Genomic DNA, 23427 nt, shown 5'->3' with positions numbered 1-23427 from the left:
TTTTTTTTTTTTTTTGAGATGGAGTCTTGCTCTGTTGCCAGGCTGGAGTGCAGTGGCGCGATCTAGGCTCAATGCAAGCAACCTCCACTTCCTGGGTTTAAGTGATTTTCCTGCCTCAGCGTCCCGAGTAGTTGGGATTACAGGCGCACGCCGCCACTCTCAGCTAATTTTTATATTTACTTTTTTTTCTTTTTTTTGAGACGGAGTCTCGCTCTGTCGCCCAGGCTGGAGTGCAGTGGCGCGATCTCGGCTCACTGCAAGCTCCACCTCCCAGGTTCACGCCATTCTCCTGCCTCAGCCTCACGAGTAGCTGGGACTACAGGAGCCCGCCACCACACCCAGCTAATTTTTTGTATTTTTAGTAGAGACGGGGATTTCACTGTGTTAGCCAGGATGGTCTCGATCTCCTGACCTCGTGATCTGCCCACTTCGGCCTCCCAAAGTGCTGGGATTACAAGCGTGAGCCACTGCGCCCGGCCAATTTTTGTATTTTTAGTAGAGATGGGGTTTCACCATGTTGGTCAGGCTGGTCTTGAACTCTTTTTTTTTTTTTTTTTTTGAGACACAGTCTCACTCTGTCGCCGTCTGGAGTGCAGTGGCATGATCTAAGCTCACTGAAACCTCTGCTGGCCGGGTTCAAGGGATTCTCCTGCCTCAGTCTCCTGAGTAGTTGGGAATTATAGGCGCCTGCTATGGCACCTGGCTAATTTTTGTATTTTTAGTAGAGATGGGGTTTCGCCATCTTGGCCAGGCTGGTGTTGAACTCCTGACCTCATGGCCCACCCGCCTTGGCCTCCCAAAGTGCTGGGATAACGGGGGTGAGCCACTGTGCCCTGCCTGGTCTCAATTTTTTCACCTCATGATCCACCTGCCTCGGCCTCTCGAAAGTGCTGGGATTACAGGTATGAGCCACCACACCCGGCCTGAGCAGACTTAAAACAGAGCATGAGAAAAAAAAGGAGTGAGTAGAACAAAGTTAAAAGCCTTTTATAACCACACTTGGAGTCTGAACTTAGTGTTACAGTGCATGACTTTATCATTATAGGCTTATAAGCAGGAGAGGGAAATGATCAGATACAGCTTTAAAAATTCACCTATATTTTAATGCTTTCATAGTTTTATTTTTTAAAATACTGATTCATTTGGAACTTCATAACATTTAATACAAGGGAAAATTATATAAATCACAAACATCAGTTAAGTGAACTGTAATGCATACCCAACAGAAAGAACTTTAAAGCCTCCAAGAGCTTTGAAGCTTCTTCCAAGTTTTTAATTGCACAGAAATACAGCAGAATAAACATTCCTGCTTATAAGACTTTGAAGAATTTGAATCATGAAATATTGTGTGGTAAGATGGACTGAAGAGGCAGAAAGCAAAGTTCTATGGGTTTGTTTTCTAACACTGAGAAATCATGTCAGCTGGGAAAAAATACCAATTACTGAGTGCCTTACTGCATACATTTCTACCTCATTCTCATTTGTTACATTGTAAAATGGCACAGTCCACAGATTATTATATGCAGAAAGCAATCCTTTTCTAATCCTAGTCCCATGGATATCAATGTTCTAAGTTTACTGCCATGAGCTCAATCAAGGTATGGTGTGATCTGAAAGTGAAGCCTTTATTGTGCCAGAAGGTCATGGCATAAGTGACTTCATGCAAACAGGGAGCTCTCCCTTCCTTCCTAGTTGGTCTGCTCCTTCTCCTCCAGGATGAGTACAGTGTCCACAGTTATTCCTATGTCCTCCAGTGACTGGCCTCCCTCCACTGCCAGAGGCCGTCTGGGAAAGGAAGTAGAAAGGCTGTATAGAGATGTGTGGTACCCAATTCTTGTCATCCAGTCAAATAAGACCTAGAAGATAAAAAGCTTGGCTTAGTCATTATCAAATACTTTACACCCCGTGTCCCTTTAGGCCACCATAACATTTTATAATTTTGTCAATGTAAAATCATATCCCTAGGAGTAATGAGACAGAATTTTCATACCTTTCAAAGAAACTTTCTAGAACTTAAACGAAAATAGTTTGCCATGAGTTTAGAGATAGGAATATTCTTTTTTTTTTTTTTTTTTGAGATGGCAGTCTCGCTGTGTCACCCAAGCTGGAGTGCGATGGCATGATCTCGACTCACTGAACCTCCACCACCTGGGTTTAAGCGATTCTCCTGCCTCAGCCTCAAGAGTAGCTTGGATTATACAGGCGCCCACTACCATGCCCGGCTAATTTTTGTATTTTTAGTAGAGACGGGGTTCCACCATGTTGGCCAGGCTGGTCTTCAACTTCTGACCTCAAGTGATCTGCCTGCCTGGGCCTCCCGAAGTGCTGGGATTATGGCCGTGAGCCACTGCGCCCAGCCAAAAATTAGCCAGGCATGGTGGCAGGCACCTGTAATCCCAAGCCCTCAGGAGGCTGAGGAGGGAGAAGAATTTGAACCCATGAGGTGGAGGTTGCAGTGAGCCGAGATCCCACCACCGCACTCCAGCCTGGGTGACAGAGCAAGACTCGGTCTCAAAACTATATATATACACACACATATACACACACACACACACACACACACACACACACACACACACATATACGTATATGTATATATATATAAAATTTTTTTCCCCAAACATATAATGGCACAGAAGTTTGAGACCAGCCTGGGTAACATGGCGAAACCCAGTCTCTACACAGAATACAAAAATTAGCCAGGCCTGGTGGTGCATGCCTGTAATCCCAGCTACTCAGGAGGCTGATGTGCAAGGATCACCTGAGTCCAGGGAGGTCAAGGTTTCGGTGAGCTGTGATTGTACCACTGTGCTTCAGCCTTGGTGACAGAGTGAGAACCAATCTCACAAAAATAAATAAAAATAATAGTAAATTATCTGTCAGGAACACTGATCCTATTTACATTCACATTAACAAGTTATGATGGCCGGGCACAGTGGCTCACACCTGTAATCCCAGCACTTTGGAAGGATGAGGCAGGAGAATCATTTGAGCCCAGGAGTTCAAGATTGGCCTGGTCAGCATAGTGAGACCTGTTCTATTTTTAAAAAATAAAAAATATTAAAGGTTTTGTTTTGTTTTTTTGTGATGGAGTCTTGCTGTCTCCCAGACTGGAGTGCAGTGGCACGATCTTGGCTCACTGCAACCTCTGCCTCCTGGGTTCAAGCAATTCTCCTGCCTCAGCCTCCCGAGTAGCTGGGACTACAGGAACGCACCATCACGTCCAGCTAATTTTTGTATTTTCAGTAGACACAAGGTTTCACCATGTTGGCCAGGATGGTCTCGATCTCTTGACCTCGTGATCCGCTTGCCTCAGCCTCCCGAAGTGCTGGGATTACAGGTGTGAGCCATGGTACCCGGCCAAAAAACTATTGAAGTTTTAAGAATCCCTGTTTTCCTAACACATTTGCCAAATCTGGGTACTATTTCTTTTTAATCTTTGACAGTCTGGTTAAGTAGAAAATACTGTTTCATTTTATTTGTACTTCATTGATTCTATGTGAGGCAAAACATTTTTTTCATATATTTATCTATCACTGAGTCTTCTTTAGGAAATCGTGATATTCATGTGTTTCTTTCCCTGCCAGTCTACTGAGGTGTTTATCTCTTCCTTAAGTTCCTTATAAAAAATAACTATCATACATAAATACTAAAATGGGCTGGTCGTGGTGGGTCACGCCTGTAATCCCAACACTTGGGTAGGCCAAGGTGGGCGGATCACTTGAGCCCAGGAGTTTGAGACCAGCCTGGCCAACATGTCAAAACCCCATCTCTATTAAAAATAAAAAATTAGCCAGGAATGGTGGTACGTGCCTCTGGTCCCAGCTACTCAGGAGGCTGAGGCACAAGAAATGCTTGAGACCAGGAGATGGAAGTTGCAGTGAGCAGAGATCACACCACTCCATTCCAACCTGGGTGACAGAACAAGATTCTGTCTCAAAAAAAAAAAAAAAATTCTAAACTTTATGAACAGTTTCTTTATGGAATTTTTAATTTTTTTTTTTTTTTTTTTTTTTGAGACGAAGTCTCGCTCTGTCCCCCAGGCTGGAGTGCAGTGGCATGATCTCAGCTCATTACAAGCTCCGCCTCCTGGGTTCACGCCATTCTCCTGCCTCAGCCTCCCGAGTAGCTGGGACTACAGGCGCCCGCCACCACGCTTGGCTAATTTTTATGTATTTTTAGTAGAGACAGGGTTTCACCATGTTAGGATGGTCTCGATCTCCTGACCTTATGATCCACCCACCTCGGCCTCCCAAAGTGCTGGGATTACAGGAATGAGCCACCGCACCTGGTCGGAATTTTTATGTAGTCAAATCCAGTATTTTCCATTATGGTTTATAGCATTCTTGTCATTGAAGGTTAAATACAACAAACAGGACGGAAAATTATTTACATATATTTTTAATGCACACGTAATTATATGTTTAAAGGTACTTAAGAGATGGAAATATACCGAAATGTTAGTAACTGGTTTTGGCATGAGACTACAGATCAAATTTTTTTCTCTCTCTACTTTTCCACATTTTCCAAATTATCACTAACAACCACAGGATTGTTTTTATTATTTATTATTTTTGAGACAGAATCGTGCTCTGTCACGCAGGCTGGAGTGCGGTGGCACGATCTCAGCTCATTGCAACCTCCACCTCCCAGGTTCAAGTGATTCTCCCACCTCAGCCTCCCGAGTAGGTGGAATTACAGGCGTCCGCCACCATGCCTGGCTAATTTTCTTATTTTTAGTAGAGATGGGGTTTAACATGTTGGCCAGGCTGGTCTCGAACTCCTGACCTCAAGTGATCTGCCCGCCTTGGCCTCCCAAAGTGTTGGGATTGCAGACGTGAGCCACTGCACCCAGCCCACAGTATTGTTTTTAAAAGAAAAAAAAGTCTAAAGTTAATAGTGGCTACTTCCTAAGGATTTAAAAGCATCTTGCCCATCAAATTATGAAAATGTAATGAAAGCAAACAACAAAGGAAAAATACACCAAAGGGAAAGAATGAGTAAAATGTGAATGCAGAGATCATAATTCAGAGACATCCAGCAGGCATACCTAGTTAGCCAAATTTCTGCAATGTGGAGTACCTGGAAATGTCCTTTATCCATACCTGATGGGAGGTGCAGATGACAGTGTGATCACACCTTCCCCACGGCATGTGAATAAACTACTGCCAAATTCAACAAAGATATTTCTCAAAATGTGAATTCCTTCACTTACCTGTGAGCTGTAGGACTTCAAAAACCTTCTCCTCAGGACATTCCCACTGGGACATCGGAGAGCAACAGTAACTACCTAAGGAAGAAAGATTCACATAAGAACTCCGATCCATTGCTCTTTGCAATTCCTTTCATTCCATAAAACAGCTAAGCAGCTAAAAAGGACTTAGATGCTGCTTTGCTAATTATTAAAAGACATAGGTAGGGCATGGTGGTGGCTCACGCCTGTAATCCCAGGACTTTGGGAGGCTGAGATAGGCAGACCACTTGAGGCCAGGAGTTTGAGACAACCCCCGCCACAAAAAATAGAAAAATTAGCTAGATGTAGTGGTGCACGCCTCTAGTCCCAGCTACTTGGGAGGTTGAAGTGGGAGAATAGCCTGAGCCCAGGGAATCTGAGGCAGCAGTAAGCTGTGATCACGCCACTGCACCCCAGCCTGGATGACAGAGCAAGACTCTGTTTAAAAAAAAAAAAAAAAGACATTATAAAATGAGAAGATGACAAATTAGTGTTTATTTTTCACCTGTCAAGAAACCCTTTATGACTAACATGGTCATTAACTGTGCTGGGAGCTATGTGGGTATCATATTTAGCATAAGTGGTGGTTTTAGAGCAGCACCCCTCCCTCTCAGGAAAGCTATGTTAGAAAATATTTCCAATCAGGCCAGGTACAGTGGCTCAGGCCTGTAATCCCAGCACTTTGGGAGGCGGAGGTGGGCGGATCACTTGAGGTCAGGAATTCAAGACCAGCCTGGCCAACATGGTGAAACCCCATCACTACTAAAAATACAAATATTAGCCAGGCGTTGTGGCGCACACCTGTGGTCCTAGCTACTCAGGAGGCTGAGGCAGGAAAATGGCTTGAACCTGGAAGCAGAGGTTTCAGAGAGCCGAGATCGTGCCATTGCACTCCAGCTTGAGCAACACGGTGAGACTCGGTCTCAAAAAAAAAAAACAAAAACAAAACACTTTCCCATCAGGCACAGTGACTCACACCTATAATGCCACCACTTGGGGAGGCCAAGGTGAGAGGATCACTTGAGACCAGGAGTTGGACCAGCCTGAGCAACACAGTGAGACCCACTCTTTACCAAAAATATATATTTTTTTTAATTTAAAAATTAGGGCTGGTGGCATGTGCCTGCAGTCCTAGTTACTTGGGACACTAAGGTAGGAGGATCACTTGAGCCTGAGAGGTTGAAGATGCAGACAGCTATGATCGTGCCAAGGCACTCCAGCCTATGAGACCGAGCAAAAGCCCGTCTCTTAAAAAAAAAAAAAAAAAAAAAAAAAAGGTTTCTAAGGAGTGTAACTGTTGCCAAGCCCCAAGAAGTAGGTTCTCCTTCTGGATTTATTGCCCAAATGACTTAATGGCTTTCAAGACACGTGTGTGCTCTCCATACATTAGGAAGTGTCTATAAGTAGGGTGGCCAGGGACAGGAAGGCACCACGGACTATGACCCAGCAACCGGGAAGAAGGCAGCTTGACACAGAGTTGGGGATCAGTCCCAGCCCAGCCCCCAACAGAAAACCACCCCTAAATTAAAACATCTACAAAGTAGTTGCCCTCTTCATTTTCTCCTTTGAAAAAGAGAACTGCAATTTGAAGTCATTTGCCTAGTTTTTTTTTCTTTTTGTAGCGACAGGGTCTCACTACGTTGCCCAGGCTGGTCTTGAATTCCTAAGCTGAAGTAATCCTCCCCTCTCGGCCTCCCAAAGTGCTAGGACATATGCCTATTTGGATTCTGTTTTAGTACGCAATGCATTTTCTGACCTAAAGTTCTGGAAAAGCCCACATATATCCCATGCCTGAGGCAGTGGGTGGGTGTAATCCCAGCACTTTGGGAGGTCAAGACAGGCAGATCACCTGAGGTCAGGAGTTCCAGGCCAGCCTGGCCAACATGGCGAAACCCCATCTCTACTAAAAATACAAAAACTAGCCTGATGTGGTGGCAGATGCCTGTAATCCCAGCTACTTGGGAGACTGAGACAGGAGAATCACTTGAACTCAGGAGATGGAGATTACAGTGAGCTGAGATCATGCCATTGCACTCCAGCCTGGGTGACAAGAGTGATACTTCATCTCAAAAAATAAAAAAGACAACTCAGCAGACAGCAGCCTTGCAAAATAGGACTCATGTTGAGGAATTTGATACTACACTACATTCCAAATAAGACCCAGCTACCCAGGAGGCTGAGGTGGGTGGATCACTTGAGCCCAGGAGTTCAAGGCCAGCCTAGGCAACATAGTGAGACCCTGTCTCTATGTTCTAAAAAAGACCTAGTTACAGTATAATCACATCAACACTTATGCTATCATTTCTTTCTAAACCCAAGTTTAGATAAGACATATTTAATGGATGTCAAGCAAAGAAAATAGAAAATAAGTTTAATTTTCGAAGAGAAAAATAGACTTACTTCTTCTGCTGTTTGAGAAGGTTCTTTAGGTAAATCAGGAATCTAAAGAAAAGCACTGGTAAGAGGAATGTAAACATTTTCAAGAAGCAAACAAAAGTGTCAATGAGAAGAGTTCCTCTCCATACAGAGTTTAGACACACGTCTAAGCTTGCTTAAATCTTTTCTTTATACATCTATAAAGAGTTTATAATGAAAATAGCTCAATTAATAAACATTTTTGGGCAAGTGTGCTAAAAATTAATCATAAAAATAGGATTTGAGATAATAGCTCCCAATCTATACATACTTAAGGGATTTTGCTTCTATTATGTTCCAAAATATTACTAATATATAAAAATGTACTATGTAAAAAAGCAAGCCAGATGCAGTGGCTCCTGTCCGTAATCCCAGCAACTCAGGAGGCTGAGGCAGGAGCATCACTTGAGCTCAGAAGTTCAAGGCCAACCACTGCAACAAAGCAAGACCCTGTCACTTAAAAAAAAAAAAAAAAAAACATATCTATGATTGTGTATGCATATTCACATACATATACATAAAAACAGGATAAAGATTAACATGAATCAGCTGGGCACAGTGGCTCATGCCTGTAATCCCAACACATTGGCAGGCCAAGGCAGGTGGATCACTTGAGGTCAAGAGTTCATGATCAGCGTGGCTAACATGGTGAAACGTCGTTTCTACAAAAATATAAAAATTATACAGGCATGATGGTGGGTGCCTATAATCCCAGCTACTCGGGAGGCTGAGACAGGAAAATCGCTTGGGACCCACGAAGCAGAGGTTGCAGTGAGCTGAGGTTGTGCCACTGCACTCTGGCATGGGTGACAGAGTAAGCATCTGTCTTTAAAAAAAAAAAAAAAAAAAAAAAAACTCAATAAGACCCCAGAATTATTTTCCTTCAAACATATACACATTTTATTTTATTTTTTAAATTTATTTATTTTTCTGAGACGGGGTCTCACTCTGTCACCCAGGCTGGAGTGCAGTGGCACGATCTCGGCTCACTGCAAGCTCTGCCTCCTGGGTTCACGCCATTCTCCTGTCTCAGCCTCCCGAGTAGCTGGGACTACAGGCGCCCGCCACCACGCCCGGCTAATTTTTTGTAGTTTTTAGTAGAGATGGGGTTTCACTGTGTTAGCCAGGATGGTCTCGACCTCCTGACCTTGTGATCTGCCCGCCTCAGCCTCCCAAAGTGCTGAGATTACAGGCGTGAGCCACCGCGCCGGCTCATATACACATTTTAACATGAATATGAACTTTTTGTTACTCACACTCCCAGGTGACTGCCAGAAACCATTCACTTTGGTTGCTTTTGTCATTTACTCATGTTTCCCTATTTCCATTAATCTATTAAGAATCCAGATATTGGGCTGGGTGCGGTGGCTCACGCGGGTAATCCCAGCACTTTCGGGGGCTGAGGCAGGCAGATCACCTGAGGTCGGGAGTTTGAGACCAGCCTGGCCAACATGGTGATACCCCATCTCTACTAAAAATACAAAAATGAGCCAGGCGTGGTGGCGCACACCTGTAATCCTGCTACTCAGGAGGTTGAGGCATGAGAATCTCTTGAACCCAGGGGGCAGAGATTGCAGTGAGCCATGACTGCACCACTGCACTCCAGCCTGGGTGACAGAGTGAGGCTCTGTCTCAAAAAAATAAAAATAAAATAATCCAGATATTTAGACCATTTTCTTTCATTAAAACATTTGTTACCAACGACTTCATCTCCCGGAACTCTCTTTATTAATACCATAGACTCTATTTTATAACATTTAATCTAACCTTACTTGCATTTACTAAATAACTCATTTGTTTTCCTTTGGTATCAAAAGCATATGTGACTGTCAAGTAAAATCTGCCATCAGCATAAGATAGTGTCATTAACAAAACACAAACGTGAATTTTTAATCAGTCCATTTAGTTCATATCAATCTTTTTCAAAGGTCAGTGATAGTTCAATAATCTGATTCCCCTGCTCAATCTCCACTATGTGACCAGGAAATCTCAGATTGAGAAGCAATATCTTAGAAACTATTTTCAGGGAATAGACAGCCTCCCAGCTTTCCCTAAGGGCCCGGTAAAAATGGATTTCTTAGGCCGGGCGCGGTGGCTCACGCTTGTAATCCCAGCACTTTGGGAGGCTGAGGCGGGTGGATCACGAGGTTAGGAGATCGAGGCCATCCTGGCTAACACAGTGAAACCCCGTCTCTACTAAAAAATACAAAAAAATTAGCAGGGCGTGGTGGCGGGCGCCTGTAGTCCCAGCTACTCGGAGAGGCTGAAGCAGGAGAATGGCATGAACCCGGGAGGCGGAGCTTGCAGTGAGCCGAGATTGCGCCACTGCACTCCAGCCTGGGCGACAGAGCGAGACTCCGTCTCAAAAAAAAAAAAAAAAAAAAAAAAAAAATGGATTTCTTATTTCTAATCTTTTCCAGCTCCAATTGGAATTAAGTTAGGGATTGAAGATTTGAATGAACAACATGTATAATAAACCTGGGCACTAATCCAAAGTGACTGATTGCTAATATATTCCCTAGAAGGGCCAGTAAGGAAAATTATACACTCATGTTAATAACAGCTATTAGCCACTCACAAGATAGGGCTTGATAATGTTCTTAAGTTAATAGGAATGCTTCCCTTTGTAAGCATTATATTTTTCATTTTTACATAATCAAATTCCTTAAAAAGAATTGAGTATTTTCAGCCACGCGCAGTGGCTCACGCCTGTAATCTCAGCACTTTGGGAGGCCGAGGTGGGCGGATCACGTGGTCAGGAGATCGAGACCATCCTGGCTAACACGGTGAAACCTCGTCTCTACTAAAAATACAAAAAATTAGCCGGGTGTGGTGGCAGGTGCCTATAGTCCCAGCTACGCGGGAGGCTGAGGCAGGAGAATGGTGAGAATGGTGTGAACACAGGAGGCGGAGCCTGTAGTGAGCTGAGATTTTGCCACTGTACTCCAGTCTGGGTGACAGAGTCTCACTCTGTCACCCAGGCTGGAGTGCAGTGGCACAATCTAGGCTCACTGCAACATCCACCCTGCTGGGTTCAAGAGAGTCTCCTCCTTCAGCCTCCTGAGTAGCTGGGATTACAGGCGCCTGCCACTGCACCCAGCTAATTTTTGTATTTTTAGTAGAGATGGGGTTTTACCATCTTAGCCAGGCTGGTCTTGAACTCATGACCTCATGATCCACCCACCTCAGCCTCCCAAACTGCTGGGATTACAGGCGTGAGCCACCACGCCCAGCCCTTTTTGTTTTTTGGTTTTTGTTTTGAGATGGAGTTTCACTATTGTTGTCCAGGCTGGAGTGCAATGGTGCTATCTTGGCTCACTGCAACATCCACCTCCCAGGTTCAAACGATTCTCCTGTCTCAGCCTCCTCAGTAGCTGGGATTACAGGTGCCTGCCACCACACCCAGCTAATTTTTTTTGTATTTTTAGTAGAGATGGGGTTTCACTATGTTGGCCAGGCTGGTCTTGAACTCCTGACCTCAGATGATCTGCCTGCCTTGGTGTCCCAAAGTGCTGGGATTACAGGCGTGAGCCACCATGCCTGGCTAAGAATTGAGTATTTTCTAAACCTATTGTCATTTGTCTTTATTGCTTCCAAGTTGGATTCAGAACATTATTAATATTGAACAGGGAAAATTATTCTTTTTTTTTTTTTTTTTAAATAGAGATGGGGTTTCACCATGTTGGCCAGGCTGGTTTCAAACTCCTGGTCTCAACCTCCATTGGCCTCCGCCTCCCAAAGTGTTGGGATTACAGGTATCAGCCACCGCGCCCGGCCTATTCTTGGGTGATCGCTTTGTAAGGCAGTGGGAAAACACCATCTGGATGAAAGGCCAGTCCTGATCTTCACCCAGTACATCACCTCACCCAGAGTTCAATACGCCTGCTGCACACAGACACAATTCAATGAGAGGCATGAAGTACTTTACCTCCTTGCACGTGGGCTGTTCAGCAGGAGATGGAAATTCAGTTAAAGGTTTAAGCAAGTTCTGGCTCTTTGCTGCTTCTCTGTTTGGTATTTCCAAAGATGTCTGACTTGTACCTTCATCACCCTGGTCAAACACAACAGACAATTTCTAAAGAGGTGTTTTCTATCAACTTTATTCTATTCACAATTGTTTTTCCTTTTTCCTTTTTTTACCCTGATGGCATATCAGTAGAAAAATATTAGCAAGCCATTATGAGACCCAAAAAATTAAAGCATTATCTCTGTGGACAAGAAAACATGAGGCTTGAGCCGGGTGCTATGGCTCACACCTGTAATCCCAGCACGTTGGGAAACTGAGGAGGGCAGATCACCTGAAGTCAGGAGTTCAAGACCAGCCTGCTAACACAGTGAAACCCAATCCGTACTAAAAAAATGCAAAAATTGGCCAGGTACAGTGGCTCACGCCTGTAATCCCAGCATTTTGGAACGCCGAGATGGGCAGATCACTGGAGGTCAGGAGTTTGAGACCAGCCTGGCCAACATGGTGAAATCCCATCTCTACTAAAAAAAATACAAAAATTAGCCAGGCGCAGTGGCAGGTACCTGTAATCCCAGCTACTCGGGAGACTGAGGCAGGAAAATCACTTGAGCCTAGGAGGCAGAGGTTGCAGTAAGCTGAGATCGCACCACTGCACTCCAGCCTGGGCGATGGAGAGAGACTGTCTCAAAAACAAAAATTAGCTGAGGCAGAAGAATTGCTTGAACCTGAGAGGCAGAGGTTGCGGTGAGCTGAGATGGTGCCACTGCACTCCAGCTTGGGCAACAGAGTGAGACTCAGCCTCAAAAAAAAAAAAAAAAAAAAAAGAAAACTTAAAATTGTAAACTTCTATAGAAACTGACAAAATTCATATTCAATGCTGAAGGAAAACATAACCAAAGTTTAATTTGACTTAAAAATCAGAATATATAATATATAATAACATATATAACATGAGCTTAATACCTTGGAGATCTTGACCTGAGGAAAGATCAGAATGTTCTTGTCCTCATATAAGACAATAGCAATTTATTTGACAGTTTTAAAGACTATCTTATGTCACAGTCAGTCTTTTCGTTTTTGTTTTTTTTTTGGAGAAAGGGTCTTGCTCTGTCTCCCAGGCTAGAGTGCAGTGGTGCAGTCATGGCTCACTGCAGCCTCTTGACCTCCTGGGCTCAATTGATCCTCCTGCCTCAACCTCCCAAGTAGCTGAGACTACAGCCACACACTACCACACCTGGCTAATTTTAATTTTTTTTTGGTAGAGACAGGGTCTTCCTATGTTGCCCAGGCTGGTCTCAAACTCCTGGTCTCAAGCAATCTGCCTGCCTCATCCTCCCAAATTGCTGGGATTACAGGCGTGAGCCACCACAACAGCTTTTTAAGTAACCAAGTTACATGCTCTTTAGGCACCAAAAACCACTTAACCAGCCAGGTGCAGTCCATGGTAGGGTGCACCTGTAGTCCCAGCTACTTAAGAAGCTGAGGCAGGAGGATCCCTTGAGCCCTGGAATTTGAGGCTGCAGTGAGCTATGATCGTGCCACTGCACCCCAGCCAGGGCAACAAAGAGAGACTGTCTTTTAAAAACAAAGACCAGCTGGGTGCAGTGGCTCACACCTGTAATCCCAGCCTTTGGGAGGCTGAGGTGGGCGGATCATGAGGTCCGGAGATTGAGACCATCCTGGCTAACACAGTGAAATCCCGTCTCTACTAAAAATACAAAAAATTAGCTGGGCATGGTGGCAGGCACCTGTAGTCCCAGCTACTCGGGAGGCTGAGGCAGGAGAATGGCATGAACCTGGGAGGCGGAGCTTGCAGTGGAGCCGAGATTGTGCCACTGAACTCCAGCCTAGGGGAACAGAGCAAGACTCCATCTCAAAAAAAAAAAAAAAAAAAAAAAAGACCAACCCCTTAACCATGTGATAAACAAGTATGCTGAACAAAAACTGATACACAATCATTATCAATAAAAACTCCTAAAAGCAGACCAATATCATTTTCAATTAAAAATCAATCATGTAATAGGAAACATAGAGGATTCAAAATATAAAATAAGAATATTTTCCAACCCCAAGTTTGTGACCACTGCTTAATTTCCAGGCTTCACCCGTCATTTGATAAAAGCGCTCCTCCAGTTTTCTCAATTTCATTTCCTGGTGAGGTTTTAAAACGTTCTCTATGTATCTGCTGGCCTGTTCAAAACAACAAATTAGGTGTTGTTACTATACATTAATGTTCCTAAAAATGTACGCTGTCTATAAAGTTGTTAATGAGAACCAAGTAAGAGCCCTGCTGGCTGAACAGAGCCACTGCCACCCTGTTTGGCTGCTTGGTTGCGGGGAGGCTCGTGCCGACAGCTGGACAGCAAGCTGGACAGGCATTTGTTTTTGACCTGCCTGATTATGAAAGTATCAACCAGGTTGTCGTCTTCATGCTGGGAACAATCCCATTTCCTGAGAGAATGGAAGGATCTACTTTTCCTATCCTGATTCAAATTGAATGCTGGTATGGCAACTCCAAGGATTTGCCACAAATGGGAAACCAAGTGCCATCTTCAGAATTTCAGGTCTTAAACCTGGAGAGGGAAGCCAACATCCTTTCTTTTTGTTTTTATTTTGAGATGGAGTCTCACTCTGTCACCCAGGATGGAGTGCAGTGGTGCAGTCTCCACTCACTGCAACCTCTGGCTCCTGGGTTCAAGTGATTCTCCTGCCTCAATCTCCCAAGTAGCTGGGACTACAGGTGCCCGCCAACACGCCCAGCTAATTTTTGTATTTTTAGTAGAGACGGGGTTTCACCTTGTTGGCCAGGATTGTCTTGATCTCTTGACCTTGTGATCCACCCGTCTCAGCCTCTCAAAGTGCTGGGATTACAGGCATGTGCCACTGCGCCTGGCCCAAAATTTTTTTAAAATTAGCTGAGCGTGGTGGTGTGTGTGTGCCTGTAGTTCCAGCTACCCGGGAAGCTGAGGCAGGAAGATCCCATGAACCCAGGAATTTGAGGTGACAGCGAGGTATGGTTGTACCACTCTACCCCAGCCTGGCAACAGAGAGAGGCCCAGTCTCAAAAAAGAAAAACACAGTGGTATATCTATTCAGTGGAATATTATTCATCCACAATAGGTAAATCCGTACCAACAGAAAGCAGATTGGTGGTTTCCAGAGGATGGGATGAGGGCAGAGTGGGGAGTGACTGTTTAAAGAGTATACGGTTTTCTTTACAGGAGATGGAACAGAGGTGGTAGTTGTACAACCCTGTGAATGACTAAATGTCACTGAACAGCGTGGTCAATTTTGGCTGGGCATGGTGGCTCATGCCTGTAATCCCAGCATTTTGGGAGGCCAAGGCAGGCGGATCACCTGAAGTCAGGAGTTTAAGACCAGCCTGGCCAACACAGCAAAACCATATCTCTACTAAAAATACAAAAATTAGCTGGGTGTGGTGGTGTGCACCTGTAATCCCAGCTACTTGGGAGGCAGAGGCAGGAGAATCGCTTGAACCTGGGAGGCAGAGATTGCAGTGAGCTGAGATTTTGCCACTGCACTCCAGCCTAGGTGACAGAGCAAGACTCCATTTCGAAAATAAATAAGTAAAATAAAATGGTCAATTTTATGTCACGTGAATTTGACCTCATTATATATTTTTTTAAATCTTAGCACAAAGACAGAAGCAACAGACCTTAATTTTAATTGCCTCAGAGATTTTTGTATTTCTCTACGCATAAAGTCTCTAAAAATTCTGCCTTACCTTCTCTCCTTGTGCTTCTTGTTGTTTTTTTCTCACAAGTTTTTGTCTTTTCTCGTTCTTTTCTTCTTCTAGGACATCAAAACATAAAAGTGCTTTTTACTTCCCAAGTATCTCATTTGAAGTATAACCAATCAAATAATGTATCAAAAGAAAGAAAAAAATCTAAAGTCTATGGTTGGGAGACCCTAACACATCACATTGTCATTTATGTTTGGGTTGAACAGTATAACCTTTTAGGATCATGGTTTTATTCACAGTTAATTTGAAAGGGCTATACATTAAATACTGGTCACTTTTATTTACTTACATTTAAATAAACAGTGAAACAAAACACAATGTACCAAATTCACTAATGACGAGCTTCTTCCTAGTAGCATAGAAAATATGTAGTTTTTGGTTTTAAGATTCGCCTATTCTGAGGCTAAGTACAATATTATTTTAAAAGGCTTCTAGGACTCACAAACTTTTGCTGATCAAAAATGAAGCAGGCTGGGTGAAGTGGGTCAAGCCTGTAATCTCAGCATTTTGGGCGACTGAGGCAGGTGGATCACTTGAGCTCAGGAGCTAGAGACCAGCCTGCACAACATGGTGAAATCCCACTTCTACAAAAACTACAAAAATTAGCCAGGTGCAGTAGTACACACCTGTAGTCCCGACTACTCGGGAAGCTGAGGCGAGAGGATCACTTGAGCCTGGGAGGAGGAGGTTGCAGTGAGCCAAGCATGCCACTGCATTCCAGCCTGGGTGACAGAGCGAGACTCTGTCTCAAATTAAAAATCTAAAAACAAACATGATTTCCTAAAATTAAAAACATTGACATATAAAAGACAAAGGTGCCTAAGTAAAAACTGCTGGAATGGAATAAAACATTAGGATGAAAAGCCTTTCAAGATTAATGGTAGATTAGCCGGGTGTGCTGTCTCACGCCTATGATCCCAAAGCTTCGGGAGGCCGAGGCGGGCGGATCACGAGGTCAAGAGATCGAGACCATCCTGGTAAACGTGGTGAAACCCTGTCTCTACTAAAAATACAAAAATTAGCTGGCATGGTGGTGCACGCCTATAGTCCCAGCTACTCGGGAGGCTGAGGCAGGAGAATCGCCTGAACCCAGGAGGCGGAGGTTGCAGTGAGCCAAGATCGTGCCACTGCACTCCAGCTGGTGATAGAGTGAGACTCCGTCTCAAAAAAAGAAAAAAAAGATTAATGGTAGACACATTCACTCTGTAAAACAGCTCATAAACTGTGGGTATCAAATGGCAGTTAAGCAGCACAAACACACAATTTAAAATTAGGGAATTTACCGTATAACAACTTAGAAATGATATAGCTTAAAAACACATATATAAGAAAAATGTACGATTTCTCATAAAAATGTTGGGATATAGTCCATGCAAAACAATCATCACTAATTTTTAAAAACCAACACAAAAAAGCATGACTAGAGTTGTAATGATTACTCTCCCTGAAACTACACATCACAAATTAATAGTAAAATGGCTCTTACTGTACAAAGTTCTAGAATAAATAAATTTGAGTAGAATGGTATAAAAGGGTGGCATAAATAATAAACTTACCCTTCAGATAAACTTGGGAAGATTTAAATGAGTTAAGCCATGAGGTAGTCACAGAAATAATTAAAGTAAGAAGAGCAAGCAGTAAGAAAATTCGGCCACAAAGCAAAAGAAAATCCTTGATTCCTGATAAAGGAAAAAAACTAAAATTAAAATTCAAAACTTTTTTTTTGTTTTAAGAGACGAGGTCTCACTATGTTGACTAGGCTGGTCTCGAACACCTGAGCTCACGTGATCTTCCTGCCTTGGCCCCAAAAAGTGCTAGGATTATAGGCGTGAGCCAACATGCCCAACCCAAAACATTTTTCTTGATACTCCTAATTATAACACATTAGAAGATTATTTGTACTGAAAAAGTATAGTAGAAGTTATACAACTGTTTCATGATTTTGTTCATATATAGTTATCCCTCAGTATTCATGGGGTATTGGTTCCAGGACTCCTGAGTATACCAAAATCCACGGATGCTCAAGTCCCTGGTATAAAATGGTACAGTGTTTGCATATAGTCTATGCTCCCACATACTTTAAATCATCTATAGATGACTCATATACTACCCAATACAACGTAAAGACTCTATAAATAGTTGCTATACTTTGTTTATGGACTAACGACGGGGAAAAAAGTCTGTAGATGTTCAGGAAAAACAGACAAACATCCATTTATCCATTTTTTTCTGAATATTTTCTTTTCTTTCCTTCTTTTTTTAAGAGACAGGGTGTTGCTCTTCTTTTTATTTATTTATTTATTTATTTTTGAGACAGAGTCTCACTCTGTCGCCCACGCTGGAGTGCAGTGGCGTGTTAGCCAGGATGGTCTCGATCTCCTGACCTCGTGATCCACCCACCTCGGCCTTCCAAAGTGCTGGGATTACAGGCATAAGCCACCGTGCCCAGCTGACAGGGTGTTGCTCTTCTTGGTCTTGCTCTGCCACCCAGGCTGCTGGAGTGCAGTGGTGAGAACATGGCTCACTGCAGCCTCAACTTCCTGGGGCTCAAGCGATCCTCCTGCCTTAGCACCCCCTAGTAGCTGGGACTACAGGCATGCACCACCACACTCAGCTAATTTCTGTATTTTTTGTACAGATGGGGTCTCGCCATGTGGTCCAGGCTGGTCTTGAACTCCTGAACTCAGGCAATCTGCTCGCCTCGGCCTCCCAAGGTCCTGGGATGGTAGGCGTGAGCCACCGCACCCAGCCCTTTCTGAATAGTCTCAATCCACAGGCGCTTAAATCCTCGGATGTGGAACTCAGGGATACAGCAGGCTTACTGTATTCTCCTTTGGGCACTGAAAAACTCATGACGGTTGTCATTTCCAGAACAAATGTACAGAGCATAATTCTAGAATAAACACTATCTTAGGAATACAGTTATAATTAGAGTGATCAGCTACACTATATTATGAATATCAGTGATGTATAAGTTGTAGTTTCCCATATAGAGAAAATTACATAACTAAAAATAAAACTGAAAATATCATTGTGTTGGTCGGGCGTGGTGGCTCACGCCTGTAATCCCAGCACTTTGGGAGTCCGAGGCAGGCAGATCAGAGGTCAGGAGATCAAGACCATCCTGGCTAACACGGTGAAACCCCGTCTCCACTAAAAATACAAAAAATTAGCCAAGTGTGGTGGCGGGTACCTGTAGTCCCAGCTACTCGGGAGGCTGAGGCAGGAAAATGTCACGAACCCGTGAGGCAGAGCTTGCAGTGAGCCAAGATTGTGCCACAGCACTACAGCCTGGGCGACAGAGAGAGACTCTGTCTCAAAAAAAAAAAAAAAAGAAAAAAAGAAAATATCGTGTCAAATTCTAGTTCTATGATAAACAATCTCACTGAAACACCAAATTCTTATTTCTCAAATTAAATTGTGCAACTGTGTGCTTCTTTATTTCTTGACATTTAGTCACTTGTAAGTAAAATTACGATTTACATGCTTGCGGAGGAAAAAGTAAAAATATAGTATTTGGTCTTTTTGTTTATTTATTTATTTATTTTGAGACGGAGCCTCATTCTGTCGCCCAGGCTAGAGTGCAGTGGCGCAATCTTGGCTCACTGCAACCTCTGCCTCCTGGGTGCCAGCTATTCTCCTGCCTCAGCCTCCTGGGTAGCTGGGACTACAGGCATGCACCACCATGCCTGGCTAGTTTTGTATTTTCAGTAGAGATGGGGTTTCACCACGTTGGACAGGCTGGTCTCGAACTCCTGACCTCAGGTGATCCGCCGGCCTCAGCCTCCCAAAGTGCTGGGATTACAGGCATGAACCACCGCACCCAGCCAATATTTGGTCTTATATTAAGAACCAAAGTGAAAACTATTTGAGCAAAAATCTAACTACCTACTTTGCATAATACAATTTGGCAAATGTTGAGGGACAGGAAACAAAGCTCGGTTAAAAATGATTTCCATCCTCCCGGAATTTTTACTCTTGTTTTTAATTTTCAAAAGATAAATGGCAGAGATACAGAGGAATCCAATGTGATCAAGGCTGGTAATTAGTCAATTAACTAAAACTTAAAGAAGGAATCAGAAAAACACATATACAGGCTGGGCGAGATGGCTCATGCCTGTAATCCCAGCACTTTGGGAGGCCAAGGCGGGTGGATCACCTGAGGTCAGGACTTCAAGACCAACCTGGCCAACATGGTGAAACCTCCATCTCTACCAAAACACAAAAATTAGCCAGGCATGATGGTGGGTGCCTGTAATACTAGACACTTGGGAGGTTGAGGCAGGAGAAATGCTTGAACCCGGGAGGTGGAGGATGCAGTGAGCAGAGATCATGCCATTGCACTCCAGCCTGGGTGACAGAGTGAAAAAAACATATATAGACTTAAATGTTTTATTTTAAACTGAAAACAGATGTATATTCTTGCCTTTTTTTTTTTTTTCTTTCAGATGGAATCTCACTCTCTTGCCCAGGCTGGAGTGCAGCAGTTGATCACAGGTCACTGCAGCCACTACCTCCAGGGCTCAAGCAGTTGTCCCATGTCAGCCTCCCAAGTAGCTGGGACCACAGATGTGGGCCATCAGATAATATTATTATTTTTTTTCTAAATGATCCTCCTTTCTTGGCCTCCTTTCTTGGGCATGGTGGTGCATGCCTGTAGTCCCAGCTACTCGGGAGGCTGAGGCAGGAGAATCGCTTGAACCCAGAAGGCGGAAGTTGCAGTGAGCTGAGACTGCACCACTGCACTCCAGCCTGGGTGACAGAGCGAGACTCCGTCTCAAAAAAAAAAAAAAAATTTTAGCTTAAGTACAAGTAAAATGTATTGACAATAAAGGTTTTTACACAGTAGAAAAAGACAAGGCTAGTTTTGCAATATATGTCTGAATATTAGTATAGGCATAACCAGCCCTGCTGCTGGTATAAAGTATGATGTGTAAAACAGACTTAAATGCTATTAAGAAATAATTATTGGAAGCTCACTATCAAGAATCCAAAGGTAGCAGAAAAAAAAGGAAAAAATATATATTAAAAAAGAAAACTAAAAAGGGGAAACAATCATTCGTTCAGAATTCTGAGAAAGAAGCTAATTCCATGAAAATTTCAAGAACTCGATAAAGATGCTGCCAGGAGCCCAGGTGCAATTTCTAGAACCCTTGTCCCTAGTTCTATTAAACTAGATATTGGTAAGTGCTGGGAATACAAAAATAAATTCCATTTGGTCTCTGCCTTCAAGAAGCATATTTCTGGCTGGGCACGGTGGCTCACACCTATAATCCCAGCACTCTGGGTGGCCAAAGTGGGCAGATTGCTTGAGCCTAGGAGTTCCAGACCAGCCTGGGCAACATGGCAAAACCACATCTCTGCAAAAAATACAAAAAATTAGCTCGGCATGGTGGTGTGGTGCCTGCATTCCTAGCTACTCAGAAGGCTGAGGTAGGAGGATCACTTGAGCCAGGAAGTCCAGGCTGCAGTAAGCCATGACTGTGCCACTGCACTGCAGCCTGGGTGACTGAGCAAGACCTTGTCTCAAAAAATAATAAATGAGCAGAGTAGGGGTGGATGTTGAAAATACAAGGGAACAGGTGAATTGTGGAAATGGTGAGTGTGAATTCAACATTTCTGATCCTTTGGATAAAGGTCTTGTTATATTCCAACACAGCTTGAGTGAGTGAGAAGCTTCAGAAGAGTCTTTGTACGTTTTTTTAAAGCATTTTATTTTCATTTCTTATTGCACGCAACATTTCTAGGCATGTGACTCCGTGTGAGCAGGGAGAAAAGGTGGAGAAAGGGAGTACACAAAGCCAAGTTTCATTATGATCTCTAACTTCAGAATTGACCTTAAAAAGGGAAACAGACATGTAAACTGATCACTGAAACGTCCAAAAATCAAGTCACGATTCTCAGCATCTCCACTGTTTTTCTTTCCATTTTCCCTTTACTAGTAGCACTACCAAATACCTAGGTCTGCTCAGTCCCCCATGAGGCAGTCGTCCTTGACTCCTTCCTTTCCCTTGCCCCAAACATCAACCCATAAACAAAGCCTGTTGGTTGATCCTACTCCGTCAATATCCCAAATCTGTCTACATTTCATCTCCTCTGTTACTGTTCTAGTCCAGGCCATCATCACCACTTGTCAACTTCCAAAGCCTGATGTGCCTCACTGCTTCCACCATAGCTTCTGTCCAAAGCATTCTCCATACAGAATCGAGTGACCTTTTTAAAACCTTAGGGAAGTCACTTAACCTCCCTAAATTTCAGTTCCCTCAACTGTAAAATGGGGATTATAATAGTGCCTACCCTCCTCTGATTGCAGTGCAGATTAAATGAGATAATAACCAGCACCTGGTGTTTGGCTTATAATAGGTGTTCAATAAACGTCATTATCCTGAGCCAATTCCTCCTCCTCCTCCCAACTCTCCTTGATTCAGCCACAATGGCCTTCACCTTTTCCTTCAACATGTCATAATCTTTTTGCCTAGAATACTTCTCCCCTCCCCCATCCCTTCCCTGCCCCCACTGGCTTTTCATGGGCGAGGCCCCTTATTTAAACCTCAGGGCCGGGCGCAATGGCGCAGGCCTGTAATCCTAGCACTTTGAGAGGCCGAGGCAGGAGGATCTCTTGAACCCAGGAGTTCGAGCCTGGGCAACATAGTGAGACACTGTCTCTAAAAACAAAACAAAGAACTTCTCAGCCTAAATTCTCACAAGGCCTTCATCTTATCAACCTGTTTATTTCCTTTTGAGTGTTCACCAGGATGCGAAAGCACTGTCTATGACTGCCCCTGTGCTCTTTGCCTCTACCCTCTTACACGTAAAACCATCACACCTGGAGCGAAAAGCTTCCTCGAAGTGAAGTCGACTCCGGAAGTGGGGCGGCAGGGGCGATGCAGTCTGGGAGTTGTAGTCAAAGCTGCTCCGAAGCTACGCAGCCGAAGAGGCGGTCGTTCTATGCAACATTCCTGTGAAAATTACCCAGCTGTGACTGTCGAAGGGAAAAAGACAACACTTACCTATATCCGGGATCCCACGCCGCAGCTCCAGACACACAAGGGGGACAGCAGAGAGGAAGAAAATGCCAACAACCCCACGTGAAGCCATGGTGGCGGAAGCGCCTGGTCCAGGCGGAAAGCCCGCCCCTTTCGGCCGCGTTTTCCGGGGAGGAAGTGGAATTCTTCTTGCAGCGGGCCGGCTGGGAGAGGGTAAATAACGTCGTCAATAACGACGGCTGCGTCATTATTGAGGGGCAGCTAAGCCCCGTGTTTTTAATTTATAGTCTGTAGCCGTGTTTCAGAAGAAAGGCAAGTCGTCCTCCAAGTCACATTACGTCCAGAGGAGCCTGGGCTCTAGAGTGGTGGCTCCTTGGAGGGTAGCAGGGCAGGGGCTGCCCCTTCGGTCTTTGTAGCGTCTGTGAGAAAGCGCTTTCCAGAGGGAAATGAAGCCGAAGAAAAAGCTGATGCTGTTAGGAGGCAGCCTGGCCCCCTCTGGCCTTGTGGCCGTAGAGGATGAATGTGGGCTATAGCACCTCCCTTATCTCTCTAACGGTTCTTGGTTCCTGGCCCCGTCCGCGGTCTGGTTCCTGCGGAAAGACAACTCGAAAGTGGGGTCTGGCTCCAAATACCTGCCCCCCAACACGCACCTCCTAATGCCAGGTCCTGGAGACCCGCTACCCCTTGTTCCGCCCCTTGTCAGTTTTGCCAGCACGCGTTATTGTTAACCTTGACTTCATAGTTTTATGACTTAATTGCCATGCTATAACTCACCACTGTGCACCTCTCCCAAGCTACTGAGGTCCTCCCAATCTACAACATTTCGTACTTGGAAATCATCTTTCCTGGCCAGGCGCGGTGGCTCACGCCTGTAATCTCAGCACTTTGGGAGGCCGAGGCGGGCGGAACACAAGGTCAGGAGTTCGAGACCAGCCTGGCAAATATGGTGAAACCCCGTCTCTGCTAAAAATACAAAAATTAGCCGGGCGTGGTGGCGGTCGCCTGTAATTCCAGCTATTCGGGAGGCTGAGGCAGGAGAATTGCTTGAACCTGCATGCGGAGG

General features: G+C 44.3%; 1 protein-coding gene across 3 annotated transcripts; it reads right to left on the bottom strand.

The window, feature by feature from the left end:
• Positions 1-1081: 1081 nt before the first annotated feature.
• Positions 1082-23220, bottom strand: UBXN8 (UBX domain protein 8). 3 transcript variants are annotated; one of them, XM_003269542.4, is made up of 8 exons: positions 22389-23220; positions 16935-17057; positions 15361-15428; positions 13683-13805; positions 11577-11699; positions 7634-7675; positions 5216-5290; positions 1082-1856 (listed from the first exon to the last, which is right to left on the bottom strand). In XM_003269542.4, exons 1-8 carry the CDS (start codon positions 22474-22476, stop codon positions 1689-1691), a joined length of 810 nt encoding a protein of 269 aa, XP_003269590.2. In that variant the 5' UTR covers positions 22477-23220; the 3' UTR covers positions 1082-1688. The 3 variants fall into 3 exon arrangements, with proteins under 3 accessions (XP_003269590.2, XP_030672933.1, XP_030672932.1); XM_030817073.1 differs by lacking the exon at positions 22389-23220 and adding an exon at positions 22205-22344; XM_030817072.1 differs by lacking the exon at positions 16935-17057 and having other exon boundaries at positions 22389-23219.
• Between the last annotated feature and the right edge of the window lie 207 nt (positions 23221-23427).

This window comes from Nomascus leucogenys, chromosome 8 (genome assembly GCF_006542625.1).
Source record: "Nomascus leucogenys isolate Asia chromosome 8, Asia_NLE_v1, whole genome shotgun sequence".
NCBI lineage: Eukaryota > Metazoa > Chordata > Mammalia > Primates > Hylobatidae > Nomascus > Nomascus leucogenys.
Note: the sequence above shows the minus strand (reverse complement) of the source record. Positions and strands in the feature narration are given on the sequence as shown.